Source organism: Camelus ferus, chromosome 15 (assembly GCF_009834535.1).
Source record: "Camelus ferus isolate YT-003-E chromosome 15, BCGSAC_Cfer_1.0, whole genome shotgun sequence".
Classification (NCBI taxonomy): domain Eukaryota; kingdom Metazoa; phylum Chordata; class Mammalia; order Artiodactyla; family Camelidae; genus Camelus; species Camelus ferus.
In genome coordinates this window covers 27,368,909-27,388,056 of record NC_045710.1, presented here as the reverse complement: position 1 = coordinate 27,388,056, position 19,148 = coordinate 27,368,909, and the positions used below count along the sequence as shown (strand labels likewise).

The following is a 19,148-nucleotide window of genomic DNA, read 5'->3' as shown; positions in this document are numbered from 1 at the left end:
TTACTGCTTGTTCATTTGTTTAGTAATTAGCTGGATTATTTTAGTGAAGCCTGTTCCTCCCACACCCCTGACACTGAGATGTTAAACTGAAATGTTCTTCTTCTGGGAGGTAGAGATTTGGGTATGCCCACAGTCACCCTAAAAAGGCAGTGATGAAGGTAGGGCTTTCTTTCCCATCCTTGACCAAGCTCAGTTGTTAAATTCCATTAATTGCCAGCTGATGGCTCCGTTGTTTTCAACAATTCCCTTGTGGCATAAATTGCTCTGCAAACTAATCCAATCAAGTTGTGACTCTTGAAGGAATGTTTTCTGAGGTCTCCGATACATGTTCTAACCCCAGGAGGGGTCCTTCCAGCTGTCTTATTCTCTGATTTTCTCCTGCAAGCTAGTTGGCTGCTCTGTCCAGGTCCGTATCTTCATTAGATCCGCGAATCTTCTGAATTGCCCTTCACCATCACCTTCACTGTTCTTGAGGTGTTCCTTAGGTTAAAACTTCTCCGCACTTTGTTGCAAATGACAGACTAGGAGCTGTTTGAGTCTGGAGTCTGGAGCTGGAGATAGTGACAGGCTACTCTCTGAGTGACAGTCCTCTTCTAGGAACTGAGTGCTCGTGGTTGGTAGGGTGGTGAGGAGAGGTTTGGTGTGTGTGCATATCCACCCACAGTAGCCTGAGGTCCTCTTGGCTTGCTTCTCCTGGCATGGAGCCACTGTCTTAGGAACCAAGAAGGGATGTCTTCCCACTGCTGTTAGTATACCACTCAGGGTAGAGCCTCTGTTCCATGTGGGAGTTGGGCAGAATCTATACTCTATACTTGGGGCTTAGCTTCAGCAGCTGGCATCTGGGGGCAGGATGAGAAATGCGGAAATCCTGCTCCTCCAGGGAAGAAAGCCTTCAGCTGGGAGCCAGGGGGATAGAGAGCCCCACTACCCACCCCTACCCGCACACAAGGGTCTCTGAGAGGAGGAGGGGGGCGGTCTTGGTTCATATACCACAGACTCTTACCTCTCTTACAGACTTATTGTAGATTTTCCTGAATAGACGTTTCTTTACTTGCCATTTGCTCTTAGGGCCATTACCAGAGATTGCTGGAACTTCATATATAATTATATGTATAATTTTTACCAGTTTCACTGAGGAGTAAGCAGAACTCCTTACACTGTCATGTCAGAAGTCCAGAATCTCAGTCCAGTTTTATAGTTTGAACCAGAGATTGGAGTTTTATGTATTGGCCATATTTTTTTCTAAGTAAATACAATATGATTTCTAGACCAATATTTTATAAGGGTGATATGAAGTTTCCACAGATCATATTAGCATTATCAGAATAATGGACCAGTGACATAAGGGAATGACTAGAGCGTGAGCTACAGTGTGGATAAAGACCAGAAGGCAGTTCTTAAAGAGAAATAATGCGTCTGAAAGTTAGGACTTCCTTCTATTTATGTTATTACTTCTTAACTTCTAAGAAGTAAAACTTGGGAATTTTCCCTCCAAATGTTACTTCCTGATTTCTAATTTAGCAAGTCAAATAACTACACTTCAGTATGAAGAAACCTTTTTCCATCATAATGATTAAAACTTTGTAAAGAGGAAACATAACTCATAAGACATACAATTTTCATTTCTGTCCTATTTTCAATAAATTACTGAGAAGGTCATTTCCTGCTTTTTCCTTTTTCTTTCTGTTTTTTTAATTGTAAGATTTTTTTCAATGTACAAATAAATATAGTGTTATTAACTATAGGCATAATGTTGTACAGCAGATGTCTAGAATTTATTCATCTTAAATAACTGAAATTTTATACATGCTCATTAGCAACTCATTCCCCTCTCCCCCAACCCCTGGCAACTATCATTCTATTCTGTTCTTTGCTTTTACGAGTTTGACTATTTTAGACACTTCATATATGTAGAATCATGTAGTATTTGTCCTTCTATGACTGGCTTATTTCACTTAGCATAAATGTCCTCAGTGTTTATCCATGTTATTCACATATTGTAGGATTTCCTTCTTTTTTTAAGGCTAAATAATATTCCATTGTACATAGATTTCTTGTTTCCTTTATCCCTTCGTTCATAGGTGGACATTTAGGTTGTTTCTGTATTTGGCTATCTGTGATTAATGCAGTGAACATGGGAGTGCTAATATCTGTTTGAAATCCTGATTTCAGTACTTTTAGATAAATACCTAAAAGTGGGATTGCTGGATCATGTGATAGTTCTGTTTTTAATTTTTTTGCAGAACCTCCATACTGTTTTCCATAGCAGCTACATTTTACATTTTACATTTACATTATCAACATTGTACCAGGGTTCCAGTTTCTGCCTTTTTAATCTAAGAGGTTCTTGTTCATTTGCTGCAGTGGTTCTTAGTCATAGCTATGCATTAGAATTGAAGTCACCTCTAGATAAATCACCCTGGACCTACCTATTTTTACAAAAGCCCCACAGGTGATCTAAGTTTGTATACCTAGTTAATATCAACTGAAATAGTTAAATAAAAGATATAAACATATACTTGTATCATACCTTTAAAAATGTCCAGCTAACTCTTTAGCTAGAATATGAAATATTTGTAGAGATCTAACTAGTGCTTTAAACATGTAAACATACTGTGTTTAATTTGATAATAAGACAAGGTTATTTTGATAGTCTTGCAGTGTTTTTTTCTTAGTGTTAGATCAGCCGCACCAGAGAATAATGTAATCTGCAACTTCACATTTTTGTTAATATTTAATATTGATTGATATTTATTTTTTCCATTTATATATCCTATTTTTCTCAGATTATAAGTTGTTTAATATTACACATTATTGAAAACCAAGTTTAAAATGTTTTTTTCCCCTTTACTGATAAATGATTAGTAAATAAAAATTCCTTTTGAATGTTAGAAATAGAGAATAAACTCCCACTGAGGAATTTTCTTCTTTTGAGCATAGCTTCCTTTTAGCTATTTACTGGGATATTTATACTTTCCAAGAATTCTTGGTATTTAAATGTAAAGAGTTTTTGTTTCCATTGCCTTTTTCTAAGTAATTTTTAAAAATTTATTCTTAATCATGGTAAAATACTTTTACTTTTTACATTATAGTGCATATCTAAGGAACTTTTCCTAGAAATGTAGCTGATTATTTCTGTGTATCAAAGAAAGAAATTGAGCGTTAATCACTAAAACCTTACAACTAGATAAAGAATAGGAGGAAGAGAATTCTGAATTTGAGAATAAATTCCCCTAGAATACACCCACATCCTAAAGACCAGCATATATTCAACAAGATGATAGACTCATCAGTTAATTCTAATGCTGAGAGAGAATGCACCAAGTACAATAGGAAGTGACTGACAGTTGACTGTATCTGTCTGGAAAACAGTAAAGAGCAGCATGCCTAACTGTGAAGGCACTGCCTCGCCCTCCAGTCACCTACTATTTACCTATCATTCTAAATACATATTCTCTACGGTTTTACCCTGTAGCCACCCTCCACTTTTTCTTTTCGACACTAAATTCTTTAAATCATATCTTGGGTGGGAAAACAAATTTTTAAATTCAGTTTTTCTCTTTGATTCCCAGATGTATTGTAGAAACTGAAAACTTAGAAGAAAGAGTAGCAGTGGTAAGTCGAATAATTGAGATTCTGCAAGTCTTTCAAGAGCTGAACAACTTCAATGGTGTCCTTGAGGTTGTCAGTGCTATGAACTCATCACCTGTTTACAGGCTAGACCACACATTCGAGGTAGGTTTGCATAGGTGTTTTTAAAATAAACTTCTATTCCCTGTCCTAAGAGTCAGTTATGATCTTTAATTTTTAAGTGCCTCATCTGTCTTTTCAGTAACAGTTGAAATGATGGGATTATCTAAATTCTGTATTGAATTGGTGCTCTTTTTAAATTAGGCAGTCTCATTAAAATGTGTTCACAGGTCCTAGCTTAAGTTAGAAGAAAAAGATTTCAGTATGTAATTTGTAATATAATGTACAGTTAAATGCTCACATAATTAAGGAATAGCGAGATAAACTAGATTACTCTCACACGGGCACACACACACACACACCCCTTTTTAAATCTGTAGTAGAGTGTTTGAAGCAGTTTTATCATTCTTTGAATCAAACTGATACTCTTGTATTTGGGATTTACTCTTAGCCTAGCGGTTTTTGGCAAAATTTGTGATTCCTTTTGTAAACTTACGCTCCCTAAATACTATTTTTTTTATTGTAGCAAATACCAAGTCGCCAAAAGAAAATTTTAGAAGAAGCTCATGAACTAAGTGAAGATCACTATAAGAAATATTTGGCAAAACTCAGGTCTATTAATCCACCATGTGTGCCTTTCTTTGGTGAGCATTTCTTCTTAAATTACTTACTTTGTCTCTGTATAAAACAAGGTAGTTATTTCATTAAATGACTGAATAGATACATGTCTAATATACCAGCAGAAAGTACTAATTTAGCATATATTTAGCACCTGAATCCCCTTAGAATTTTTCTCTATTAGGACTGTTCAAGATCAAGCACAATATATATATATATTTTTTTTTTTTAAATTTCTATATTGGGCAGCAATTTGATATTATACAATGCTAACTTCTCTTTTAATATTCATAGAAATCTTTTTAATTCAATTTTAATAAACCAAACACTCTACAGAAAGGGCATGACCATATTTACCCATATTTATAATCATGCTTCTTATAAACAGTTTCACAAGGTTAAAAATCATGATGCATGTGTCTTTGGGCACACACCTTCTGCACATCAAAATTTTACTACCCTTTTTTCTTTCCCTTCTGCACCAGAGGAAGGAAATGCCTTTTCTTCCTTTAAAGACTGAAACATCTACCATCTGAATCTTTTCCTTTCCTGTATCTTATTCTGTCTTTTATTTCCTATATTTGATATCTTCAGTATCTCTTTAACACTGGTTTCTTTTCTCTGCTTGTATATATGCTCTGATGATTCTTCCTTTAAATGCTTTCAAAAATTATCATCTCAATGACACAGCTGGTGTTTAGTCTTTTTAGTATGTGGTATATTTTTTTCTAGCATTTTCCTCAACTCTCTGGATTTTCTGTATAGCTTTAAGTTACACTGCACATAACATTGTTATGTCCTGATGATACTTTTTCAGTTAACATATTTTCCCACTTTTTTTGTTCAGGCTTTATACTACTTTCGTATTGACTTTTTTTTTTTTTTTTAAACTTAAGCTGAAGCCACCCTAATTTATTCATTGGTCTTCACACACAACATTTACTTTTTTTTTTGGCTAGGGGAGGTAATTAGGTTTATTTATTTCTTTGTTTTTAGAGGAGGTTCTGGGGATTGAACCTAGGACCTTGTGCATGCTAAGCATGCGCTCTACCACTGAGCTGTATCCTCCCCTGCTATATTTACTTCTAATCTTTGTCCTATTCATATTGTATATAGTTGTAATTGTGTGACATGTACACGTTGTTTATTTTTTTCACTTACCATTTCCTCAATATATTGTCATGTTTTATTAGTCTTCATAATTAACATTTGTAATGGCTGTGTGATGTTCCTTAAAATTGTTCTACAATTTATTTAACTATCACCCTGTGACTGGATGTACGCATACATTGTTTCCAGCTTTTTTGCTTTCCTGAATAATGTTATAATGAATATCTTCATATATTTAGCTGGATATTTGTTGAGCTAGATATTTTACCAATCTGCCCCTTAGTTTTTATTCTTTGAAATACAGTATTTTTAAATTCTGTAATCTGTCCATTTTTCCCATTATGATTTCTATTGTTTCTAACCTTAGAAAATCCTTCCAGTCTGGTAATTTATTATTCAGACATAATTTCTTTTAGCTTTATGGTTTGACTTTTTAAATTATATTCTTTAATCAACCTGAAGTCTATTTTAGATATCATATGAAATATTCAAATTTATTTCTCACCAAATTATTTGTTGACCTAGGTTTATTGAATGAGTCTTCTTCATCACCATTTACATATGATACTTCCTTCTTTAATAAATACTATTTACCATTAACTTCTTAAACTAGCGCCCCAGTTTTGATGATGGGCACTTTATAATCAGTGATTCTCAACTGGGGCAATTTTTGCCCCCTAGGGAACATTTAGCAATGTCTAGAGATATTTTTCATTGTTCTAACTGGGAGGTACTAAAGGCATCTCGTCAGTAGAGGACAAGAATATTGCTGACGTCCTACAATGCACAGGACAGCCCTCCACTACAAAGAACTATCCAGTCTGAAAGGCCAGTAGTGGTGCCAAGGCTGAGAGACCCTGCTTTAGATTTATAGCGCTTTCACATGTGATAAAGCTGGTTTGCCAGTGTTTCTTCAGTATTTTCTTTACCAATTTTGTCTCTGTTTTTCCAAATAAACTTTATAATTAGGGGGGAGGGTAGTAATTCCCCAGAATGCAGTTGGAATGATCTATCAATTAATTTGAAAAGAACATTTATGACATTTAGCTTTTTCTTAGGTTTTTTTTTTCCTTAGGTATTTTTTTATTGTGAATGGTATTCATTTTTTAATAGTCAATTCCTCTTAATTCCAGGAATTACTAATTTTCTTAGATTTTCTAAATATTTAATCATGTCTAGCAATACTAATAGTGTATTTTCCTTTGAGCTTATTTCTGTGTTATGCTGTATACCATTAGTCATAACTTATTATCCCCATATTCCCACTGTCAGTCATTATACCACCACCCATTCAGCCACTCAGGCATGAAGTTGAGAGTCTTCCTTCCCACTGTACCCACGCTCTACCCAAACCAGTTAATCGGTTCTTGTGGAATGGACTCCACTCTATCCCTGTAGACCCTAAGATAGCCCTCATCATCTCCCCAGGACTACTTTTATTCTGTTAACTTCCTGCTTCTAGTCTTATCTGCTTTTAACCTATCTGGCTTTACAGAACAACCAGAGTAATCACTCTAGAATGCAAAGATGCTAATAATCTCCTAATTACCTACTGGATAAAAGTTAAACTCTTTACAAAAAGGTTCTTCATGACCCAGTACAGGTGCTACTACCCACAGAGTCTTCACAGTTGGACCATCAATTTGTGATCAGTATGGAAAGTTGATTTTTGGCTGCCGTTAAATAAACTGTTATGGACTTTGTCAGACTGAACATTGAGCTAAGTGGATCATTCAACTTAGGGTAGAGGAGAATATAGCTGACTGAAAAGTACAAGAGCCAGTAACAAGCAGATGTGGAAAATAAAAGACCCTGTGCTTATTAGAACACATGGTCAATTTGTCTTGCGAATGTATAATCAAGAGTAGCCTAGGTGCTGAGAAATAGCCAAGTGACTAATACGCTTAATAACTGCATACTTTCTAGAACCAAACAGGCAATGATGTCTATCATGTTTTCACTATTGCTAATTGTTCACTATTGAGTTTGAATCATTTAATCTTTTCAAGAATGTAGCCAAAAATTGTTGTATTTGAAAGTTTGCCTCTATTACAGAATCATTTAGAACCACTTATCTATGATTAGAACTAACGTGTCTGTTACTTTGTTCATTCTTCTCATCCAGTCCACAACCTGCATTGATGGAGAAGGGATTAGAACTACTCATCCCTTGCCTATCTGTGTGTCTGCACATCCTGCCACCCTCCCTCTGCCGCACACACCAAATCATACCAGACAACATGCTGTTTCCGAGTATGCCTTCCAAGCGCACCGCAAACCATTGCCTTCAAACACATGGCTGCTTTGCTTAGAATGCCCCTCTATCTTATTCTCCTTACTGAACTTCTGTTCACTGTTCATTTTTTGAGACTTAACTTTAAGCATATTTTAACCCTGTGATGTTTTTTCTACTGCCAGCGGTTCAAAGCAGAGTTAGGCACACCTTGTTTGTCCTCTCATAGCATGTTATACATTAGTACTAATGAATATTAGCACTTACCAGATGGTACTGCAGTAGCCCACATTCAAAGCTCTGAATTCCTTGAGGTCAGGAACTGTGTGTCTTGTTCATCTTTGTATCTGCAGTACCTGATGCAGTGCTTGGCATACAGCAGAGACTCAGTACGTGTGTGCTGAGTGAATTAACTCAGATGTTCACACACTCTTTTTTTCCCCAAAGCATTATAGTCAGTACATTAGAGGAAAAGGCAGAATAAGAGAATGGGGCAGGAATAGCAACAAGAGCATCAGTGATCACAACCATAGCCAATTAAGGATCTACTTTTTGTCAGCCACTGTATTTCTCACAGTAGAAGGCTATCCTCATTTTATGGATGAGAAAAACCAAGGCACAGAGAGGCTAAGCAAGTTGCACAAGATCACAAAAGTAGAAAGCAGCAGGGCTGACTCCGGAACCTTTATGCTAGAACAGAAAGCAACAAACGTGCTCCTGTCACTAGAGAGTTGTGTAAAGAACTAAAGTGCCTGTTATTCTGTTGATTCTCCTCCTCATCCAGTGCACAGCCTACAGTAGTGGGCAAACAGGAGCCTCCCTTACCACGTTGCCATAATTGTAGAAGTGCTAAAGACCAGAATATACACAGATTACATGCAGTCCTGTGTTTGATAGGCTCACATATCCTTCCACGTGTCTATAAGGAAGCCTATCCAAATGGTACTACCTCTGAATTACAAATCCTAACAACCTCTTGCAGGCCTCAAGAGCTGAATAAGCAGATAATAATCCTCTGAATTTAACATTTTCCTCATTTGGCAAAAATATGTGTTATTATTTGTGAGTAATAAAAATATGTGAATAATTATTTTTAAAGTTCCTTTAACAAAACCATGACTTATGGCAAATAACATATGATTTGAGGGGAGATGGAAAATTGGTTATTCCTCCTGATGGTAAACTTGGTCTCTCTTTTTCTTGGGTATCTATAAAACCTAAGTCACAGAAGAATTTGATACTTATAAAAATCTTCCTCTTGTTGTTTACTTAGCTTGTTTTTCAGAGAATGAGAACCTGTGCCTTAATTCTTTGGTGATGGTGATTGAGATGGTACAGTGTAATATGCCTGTAATTACTGAGAAAGAAAAAGCTAGCTTTTTCCTTCTTTATCCATAAAATAATTTCATTATATCTTCTAGGAATTTATCTAACTAATATCTTGAAAACAGAAGAAGGCAACCCTGAGGTCCTGAAAAGGCATGGAAAAGAGCTTATAAACTTTAGCAAAAGGAGGAAAGTGGCAGAAATAACAGGCGAGATCCAGCAGTACCAAAATCAGCCTTACTGTTTACGAGTAGAATCAGATATCAAAGTAAGTTGAATTACTTGAGGATACATACTTCTGATTAAGTTTATGACCACCTGATAAAAGGCAGATTTATTTCATAGAGGAGAAAAAGGGAAATAAAATAATTCCAATTTTCTTATGTTAAATGTTTCTTAAATTATTTTCATGAATCTCAAACTGAATTTAAAGTATTTAATAATTATTTATTTCTTTGCATTTATTTTAGAAGTTCTTTGAAAACTTGAATCCAATGGGAAATAGCATGGAAAAAGAATTTACAGATTATCTTTTCAACAAATCCCTAGAAATAGAACCACGAAACCCTAAACCTCTCCCGAGATTTGTAAGCATTCATATATTTTATTTCTTTTACATTTACATATTTTTTGCAGTTATTGTCTATATCTGGTGATTTCTAGTTTTATATAAAGGCATTCAGGGATGAAGTGCACATGTAATGGATAAAAACAGTGAATAACTGCTTAATAAATATGCTCAGGATTATTCCCTCTTGGTTCCAAGTAAATGAGCACTAATATTAATGTGAATAAATCCTGATATGATGATGAAGTTGGGCAAATATACATTTTTTTAACCAAAAAGAAAAATATTATTCAAGATTTATTTTAAGGACAGGAAATTTGATTATACTAATTCATTTACAATAAATATATGTACTTATGACTTTTTTTTAAAGTAAAGACTAATGAGAATTTTTAACCACGAATCATTAGCCATAAAAATAACAGGTTTGGCTAAAGATACTTCTGGGAGGTGGAGGGGAATTGTTTCTTATTACTAGTCAGTGCCTGGGCAAATTTATGTACAGTATCATCACCTCACTGTTCTGAATATAATCTCTCTTATTCATAAGAGAGTCAAAAATTAGGACGTAAACATAAATGGCTGTTAAGTAACCAAGATAAATCAAATAATGTCTATGAACTAAAGCTTATGAAATTACCTAACAAGAAAGTTTCTAAAGGCCTAAAGTTGTTTTTTAATAGATGGATTAAAAACAACAAATTGGAAATAGCTATATATTCTGCTCCATTGAGGCACACTGATATCACTGAGAAGTGATCACTCTAAGAAAAAATTCCGTAAAACTAACATGAACAGATGAAAACTCAAGCAATGTAATGCATTTGTAAATAGCTCAAATGATTCTGATGGTATCACTGTATTACAACATAGTAAGGTATCATAATTCATAACAGTGATCCTGGCTTTTCTATGAAGGTTAACATAGTCCATTTAAAAAGCCAGAGAAACATACAACATATATTAGAAAGATTTCTATCCAAAAGTATTAAAATAACAAATACTCTTGATATTTATAGGACTAAGAGTCAGTTATTTAAAGAAATTCATTCCTTAATAATTTAGATAGCCAAGGCTTTATGGAAATGGGATGTTAACGCTTTAACCTGGACACTTTGATTTGAATCATTATATAACTTCTTTATTAGTGGTTTATGGTTTTCCTAGATACTAGTTCAGTTTTACCAGGCATATATAGAAGAACCTTCTTTTCCATTATGGTGTTGTAAGTACTGTGTTTCTTTTGATATGTCTACAGCCAAAAAAATATAGCTACCCCCTAAAATCTCCTGGTGTTCGTCCATCAAACCCAAGACCAGGTACCATGAGACATCCCACACCTCTGCAGCAGGAGCCAAGGAAAATTAGTTATAGTAGGATCCCTGAAAGTGAAACAGAAAGTACAGCATCTGCACCAAATTCTCCAAGAACACCGTTAACACCTCCTCCTGCTTCTGGTGCTTCTAGTACCACAGATGTTTGCAGCGTATTTGATTCTGATCATTCAAGCCCTTTTCATTCAAGTAGGTGCTAAAATTTTAAGTGCTTTACAGTAATTGTTAGTGTTATATGTGCTAGAGGTAAAAAATAACTTGTATATATATATTCTTATAAATTGGTAGACGAATCAAATACCATTTCAAAAGATATTATAAAATATAAGACAAATTCTAAACTCCAGCAGCTTACAATTTTTAAAAAATCTATGAAAATAGCCCTCTTTAAATGCATTATACTTTACTGAAATGCCTGATGATGAAATTGATAGTTGAAACTTCATTTGAACATTTGTTTTCAATTGGTGAATTTAAAATGCATCTCTCACTAACAGAGGAAACAACATTAACTCCTAAAATCTGCATGGAATGTCAGCCCATTATTTTAAATGCTGCCTCCAAAATTATATATGAATACTGCTCGGTACATTGTTCCTTTCCCACCAAACTCTGTAGTTTTTCATTTTGCAATGTGTCAAATTGGAACGCCTACTTAATCCTTTCTCAATCTACACCATCCAGCAGATGGTATATAGTGCCTGCTAATACACTGCCTATGCTGTCAAGCCCAGCTGTACGAATCTCTCAGACTGCATACTATTGCTCATCCCTTTCCTATCTCTAGATCAGTGCTGTCCAGTAGAAATAGAATGTGAGCCACATGTGTAACTTTAAATGTTCAATAGCCACATTAAAAGGAGCAAAAAGAATTAGGTGAAATTAATTTTAATAATATATTTTATTTAACCCAGTATATGCAAAATGTTGTCATTTCAACATGAACTCAGTATAAAAAGTTACTGAGATATTTTACATTCTATTTTTTTTGTTCTAAATCTTCAAAATTCAGTTCATTTCAGCACATCTCAGTTCGGACTAGCCACATTCAAATGCTTAATAACCACATATGACTAATGGCTACCAAACAGTACAGCCCAGTCCTAGCCCTTTGAAGAGGATACCTTTTACATCTAGATCACCATGCTTCAATTAATTTTCTAATCAATTTCATGTGGAGCTTTAAATCTCTACTGAGAACACTCTGTTTTTCATTTGTTCATTATTAAATCAAAATTTGAATCCAATCACCTTTAACCCTCTTAACAACCATTTCCACATGCTCTTCGCGTTGGCTGTCTTAGCTCAGTGTACAGATCAAGTTCTACCCTGGTATTTGATATGATAGACTCCAATACTGACAGGCAGCATGACATTATTTTGGGGGAGGATGTTGAGAAGCACTGACATAGGAGTTAGGAATCCTGGTTTGTCATATCAGTCTGCTAGTGAGTGCTCTTGAGTTTAGATAAAATACTTTTTCTGTGCCTTCTGAGGATCAAACTAGATTTTTTTAAGGCTTCTTCCAATTCAGAGAATCTAACTTTAGAAAAAATTATTCTTTGGAGGTATATTATTTTGAGATTTGGTCCAGAATCCTGTTTATTTATTCCTGTGTTATACATATATTTGGAGTTACCCAGCAGTTTATCTTATCTTTTTACCACCTAAAGTGTATTTGCTTTAAGAATTACTATATCTCAGCTTTTGAGGATTATGGAGTCATGTTATGCATGTAGTAGGCTATCAGATATTTTTTATAAGTTCAGCTAAACACCTGGTAAAAAAAAATCCCATTTATTTTCCCCAATTTGCCAACATTCTAAATTAAGTAATATAATAAATCCAGCACTTTTTGCAGCATACCTGACCCCAAATCATTCTTTACTCTGACCCATTTAACTGTTTGCAGGGTTTTTTCCCTAGAGCAGATGGCTATGGTCTGTATTATAAAGATTCCCATAAGTGAATTACTGAAATCACATGAAAGCCATCAATTGCAAATTCTGTTTCTCTTAGTTTAGTAGCTGAAAATGGAAAAGGTGGAAAAACAGGAAATAAGCACATTATGTTCCCTATTCGTGCTAAATCTTTAAATGATTAGTTGAACAGGGAAAAAGGAATCATTTTGGAATGCAGTGCTCTGGATCAGTGTTTTGTCATATGTGGCAATGGAATAATATTAAATAGCCGGACAAGTAGAGAAACCGCTGTTTCGAGAGTTTATTTTTCTAATCTCAGCCCTGAGGATTTTTCTTTCTTTGTGATAAAGAAAACCCCTATTACTATTCCCTTTGTTCTTAGTAAAAATTGAAAATAACTGATCTTGAAATTAAATAAGCCATCAAAATATAAAACCATCTGTATGCTCAGTTAGTCACTTAATTCAAGCTTATCAGCGGCCTGTGTATGTTAAAGGTCCTCATCTGCTTTTGACCACACTCTGCTTAACAGACCTCCTCGTGTTGGGTGGGTAGTCACCAGTGTGCCCAACTTAGTACTCCTGGTGTTGCCACTAGAGTGAATACCTACTTCCTGGTTTCTTGGGGCAGGGTGGGGCTAGCAGGAAAGAGCTGCTGTGCCTACATTCTTAAGTCATCTGAACCTATTCCATTCAGTCCAAAGTAGCAGAAAGTTCCATTGCTTAAGTTTTTCAAAAGGCAAAGTTTGACTAGAATTTTTGATCTGTTATAATAGTATTTTTTTGCTCCTTATAGTTTTTTTCCAAAATAATTTGCTTTAAAACCAAAAATTAATCTTTTCAGCCAGTATCTGTTGCACATCTCATTTCTTACTAAGCACTTACACATCTTCTCTGGTAAGGCTTGCAGTCTTACTGAGAGATGAAAAATAATCATAGTACAGAGAAAATCACAGTTAAATGCTTAACCATTATTAAATGCTATGGTTCTCTTTGTACTATGATTTTTTTCATCTCAGTAAGATTGCAGGCTTCACCACAGAAGATGTGTAAGTGCTTATTAGCAAAATGCTCAGTGACTGGTGAAGAGATAAATGCTATAGAAGTTTACACAAAAATGACCACAGAATGGACAAGAATGGTCACGGAAAGCTTTATGGTGAAGACAAAGAAAGGAAACTGGCCACCTGCTTAGTGCTGCACACACCCTCACAGTCAGAGCACTGCTCCACACCTTGCCCTGGCCAGGTCCATCTCTGAAGTGATGGCGCCAGTGGCCTGGAAAAAAGGTGGCCCAGCTCGCTGCGTTGTATGTGCTGCTGCAAGGAGCGAGGAGGATGAAGTGCTCTTGGTACCTTCTTGTTTGAAGGTTGCCTGGCATAAAAGGGAGCCGCAGGTCTGGCCTGGTCTGTGTGCTACAGATGAGCTTTAGACCCATCCCTTAGTAGGGAAAGCTTGGACAAGAAAAAAATGTACTTCAGGCATTTCAAGCAGGAATGCAAGGCTTTTCTTCATAGAAGATTGTTGTAGGCGATTAGTTTCTGATCTCAAATACATTTGCATTTAACAGGCTTTTGTGAGTTTAAGAAGTTATCCATGATTTATATTATTTTTTTCTATAGTGGTTTTAACCCTGACTGTATATTATAACCCCCTGGGGAACTTAAAAAAAAACTACCTATATGCCCAGCCCATGCTTGAATTAGGCTGGCATTGGCACATGGGTATCAATATTTTTTAAAAGCCCCACAGGGGGATCTAATGTGTAGCTACGATGGACAACCACTGGTCTGTTGTCTGGGATTTGTACTTAACAAATTAATACTACTTTTTTGATTAATTTGATTTCACTCCTAGGTCATTACCAATAAATGTGTTCAGTACCTAGCTGACAAGAATTCCTAGTATATATTTCTTTATATATGTGTGTGGGTATACTATATATATATAGTATAATTCCAAAAGAGTTTTTAATAGCATTTTCCAGGCAGTGAGACCAAGCAATTAGTTTAAAGTGGCAAATTTTAAAAGTGCCCCAAATTTACACATGAATCTAAGCCTGTGCTGTATATAAATTTGATCAAAGCCGTCTACATCTGTGTGCACAACTATGTATGCATAGCTATAATCATTCTTTCTAAAAGCCTGCAGTTGGTAGCTGTCATGAGCTTTATGTTTGGGTTTTATTCCTATATTGTACTAAGTATACGACCACGTTCTTGAGGCTTATCTCTAGAAGACATGTTTATTCCCTTTCCAAGAAAAGTGGAAAACATATAGGTAGCAAACGCTAGACTCTGGATACCTTTAACCCCTGTTATGCTAATGAAGAGAATCTAGGTTTTAGTGAAGAGAATCCTTGACACAGCAACAGTGTCATTTAATATTAAAGTATAGAAATGAATTTTAATATTCTGAGAGGCAACTATTAGAATTAGCTAGATTGCTACCCTTAGTAACCATGGCCTCCAAATAAATATCCGTACATACGGAGAGGAGGTAATAGGATGGATTGTTTGAAATTGGGGCTGTCTAGGAAGTAAGACGACTGACTGTATCTATATAAGCAGTCAGATTAATAGTCCTGCCAACTGAACGTGGAATGTAAAGTTATCTTCATTCTGACCAAAGAAGCTGGAAAAAGCAATAGTCCTAATTATTTGAGTGATTGCCTGTTGTGCAAAAACAAGAGAGAGGGGGTGGGTATTACCAGTGGTAGAGTGCATGCTTACCATGCACAAGGTCCTGGGTTCAATCCCCAGTACCTCCATTAAAAAATTTAAAAATATATAAATAAATAAATAAACTTAGTTACCTACCCACCCCCAAAAAGAGAGAGAAACCTGAACTTTTAAAAATAATCTCAGTCTATTGTTATAGGTATTGTTTTAGTCTCTTGGCTATTATCTGTTCAGTATGTTGGTAATACGAGGCAGTGTAACCTAAATGACCATACTGATTCAGAACCAGTATAGACCATCTAGCCTTTGTCTCAGCTTTTCTATTTTAATGCTTTTGGGGCTTTGGCTTTTATGATTTTTTATTTTTTCCTATAAGAATTAGTATTGTTGAAACTTAGACATTCTAAGTGTATTAGAGCGTTTCCTATATATAAATGTGTCTAAGCACCAAATGTTTAATGATTTTCTTTTTTATGTGTTCAAAAATATAGAAGGAAAAAAGCTACATCACTTCCAGGCTTGTTTGGTAATATGCAAAGCTGTAGTTATTTAGTGATGAGAATATATGCCACAAAAACACTTTCAAAGATATATAATAATAGTAAGAAAGTCCCTTTTATTTTTCAGCTTTTATGACATTATTTACTACTTACTTCACAAGTTTGAATTTTCAAAGTAATCCTTAGTAAATGATATATTTCTTATCTATCCAACTGGATTCTTTGCTCAAATTGGGTTTACACATTTTTTTGAAAGTCTTCCACTAATATAAGATAGTTTGCTTTTCTCATGGACACTTTTCATTTAATTATTAAGACATCAAATAGTGAATCTAAAAGGAATCTTCAAAATGCCCAATATGATATTAATGCAGTTTAAATCTTTATTTTTCTCAAAAGTAGTAATGAGCTTTTACTAAACTGTACTATCATTCTTTAAAAGTAGAATACAAAAATAACATTTTAATCAAATTTTTACAGATGAGTTGAATATATCAATGAAAGAAAAAAAATCTACTGTTTCTTGTTTCCTTTCACAGGCAGCGATACCGTCTTTATCCAAGTTACACTGCCCCATGGCCCAAGTTAGTATATTTGGTTTAAGACTCATAATTCTCGCTTTGGCTTTAAAAATTAAACCAAATGTAACCTTTCGTGCTAAAACTCCTCTTGGGTCTGGCAGCATTGGTACCTTGCTTTGCAGCATCTTAGAAGTGAGGCCTACACTTCTGCTATCTTTTGATCATAAGTGATTTGCTTATTAAACTTGTATACTTTTCATGCTTTTTGTAAAACTTTTTTTTCTCTTTTAAAAGAATATTATGATATGGGTGGCTTCCACATTTAACCCTTTCTCATTTCCAACTATAGAGTTCTAAACATTTTAATGCTCAACTTAAAAAAAAAAAAAGCAAGAGCATGCATGCGCATATGAGAATGCTGGCAGCTATGTGCAGTGTCTAGATCACAAAATACACTTCGCCTGGGGACAGCACAGATTGTAGGCCAATTATTATTATTTGACTTTAGAAGAGTTATAATTGTACCTACCTAAATTGTATAACCTAAATATTCATCACTGATAAGCAAAATAAAGTTCCAACATAGATATTTGCTTTTAATTTTAACGTAAACTAACAACTCACTAAATTACTCCATAAATTTTAAGCTAAGAGACTGGTTTTTGCTGTCCTTCATACAAATGGTTTCACAATGTGCATAATGAAAATATTACTTATGAATTAAATTAATTTACATAGTCTTAAGAAAAAAGGTAGGTGATCAAAATGTTGCTCATTTGAATAATATCAGTACACAAAGTACTCTCAAAGTCCTATGTTGTTACATATGTTAAATTGACAAAATAAAAACCATCATTGCTTAAAGGAAGAAAAGAACCTGTCAAATACAATTTTGAATGATTAAGTATTTTTTCATATCTTTTAATTGTGCTGATAAACTAGCTAACAGCTTACATAAATGTTTTTCAAGGTATAATTATTTATATGCCTATATTATGCTGTTGTCATCATAAATGTCTGTAATGTAGGTTCTGATTAGAAGTTTTACTTACCTTTTTTATGCCAGTTCATCAACTTACTCCTAAATCAGGTTCACTAGATTCTAGTGTAACTCCTGTTTTTATTATCAGCACTACCTCAGTCATCTTAAATATCTCCATCACAATTAAAAATTTTGAATTAGGAAATGTTGAACCTGACTTTGCTTACCTGGCAAGGAGAGCTGATAACCTAAGCAAAATGAGGAGAGACTCCCTCCCTCAGACACTAGATTCTCCCCCTGACATCCTTTGAAAGGATTGCTAGGAGAGACATTGAGGAGAGTGCGTAAGATCAGAAGCTACTCCCAAGGACTATCCAGTAAAGGAAAGAAATTCTGTACTAATAAAGTCAGAAGAAAAAAAAGAGCCCATTATAAAAGCTTACCAAAAATGACCATTCCCAAGGTTTTTAACAGGTTGCTGTCTCTCCCAGAAATCTGAGACTCAGACCCAAATAAAAAAATTCCAATAATAGATTAACAATGGGAATGTTATTTTGTTCAAGAAGCAGAATAACAGAATATGTTAGGCAGCTTTTTTTTTTCTGAAAATTCTGCTAAGAAATTTCTGCATGCTTTTTATAGCAGTTTGCTTTAATAAAGGAAATACTTTTGGATATTGATTTATTGAACTGCTTTTGATACTTTTATACATTTCTTTGAATAAAGATAAGCAGTTTCCAACTAAGTCTTTTGAGGACTGATAGATGAAATAAAATTCCTGTGAACTTTTCAAAAAAATTTAACATCCTACAGGATCTGCTTCAGTATCATCTATAAGTTTAACTAAAGGCACTGACGAAGTGCCTGTCCCCCCTCCTGTTCCTCCACGAAGACGACCAGAATCTGCCCCAGCGGAATCTTCGCCATCTAAGGTAAAGTAGAAAACCTTGTTACCTGGAAACTGGAATCATTACTGTTACATTATGATAAGTTGCTTGTGTCTAGTTTAGTTCTAACTGGATTAGGTTAACACTCAAGAGTATATGGGCATAGTAGAGTTTAAACAAGGATTAAATATGGATTTACCATGGAGCAATGTTTATTTCCTTTCTTCTGAAAGCATTTTTTGGTAGATTTTCAAAACCCTTATAAATCTAAATTATGAGTACTGTCAAGGAAAAAACAAATTTAACTTACAATGTATGAGTAATGTAGTCTCAAGCAGTTCTTTAAAAACATAAAACAGACAGAGAGAGAGAGAGAAGGAAAGAGGTCCAAAGCTTTATATGAAAGCACATTTTAAGTGAAACTGTATCTTAGTGCTACACATTACCTATCTGAGCCCTTAATAGTGAATCTGACATGCTTTTATATGGGATTTGCATGTAAATTCTGGGTTGGAAGAGACCTTAATAGCTATTTTTTCTACCTGTTTGAATTTTTTTATTTGCCAACTGTTAACGTGATTCAGTGGTCTCAAAGTGTCCAGAGGCAGAGAGCACCTGGGCAAGTCAAGACACTCTTTGCAGAATATCATGAAATGTTAATATAGTTAAGTTTAAAATTGTAAAACTGACAGGTAAGGCATGTTAAATTAGAAATAATCTTATCTTAGATTGAGTGAGAGGTAAGCAATAGCAAATAACAGAATTTTGAGAAAAATA

At 34.7% G+C, this 19,148-nt stretch overlaps 1 protein-coding gene across 2 annotated transcripts in view; it reads left to right on the top strand.

Annotated features, from left to right (window-relative positions):
- SOS1 (SOS Ras/Rac guanine nucleotide exchange factor 1) overlaps positions 1 to 19,148 on the top strand; it is a 134,703-nt gene that overhangs the window by 110,384 nt on the left and 5,171 nt on the right. The window contains exons 16-22 of one of the 2 annotated variants that reach the window (XM_032497378.1): positions 3,573 to 3,735; positions 4,217 to 4,334; positions 9,073 to 9,245; positions 9,448 to 9,564; positions 10,804 to 11,068; positions 16,521 to 16,565; positions 18,298 to 18,416. In XM_032497378.1, the coding sequence (XP_032353269.1) occupies positions 3,573 to 3,735; positions 4,217 to 4,334; positions 9,073 to 9,245; positions 9,448 to 9,564; positions 10,804 to 11,068; positions 16,521 to 16,565; positions 18,298 to 18,416 (1,000 nt within the window). The remainder of the gene's footprint in view (positions 1 to 3,572; positions 3,736 to 4,216; positions 4,335 to 9,072; positions 9,246 to 9,447; positions 9,565 to 10,803; positions 11,069 to 16,520; positions 16,566 to 18,297; positions 18,417 to 19,148) is intronic. The other variant, XM_032497379.1, reaches the window with a different exon arrangement.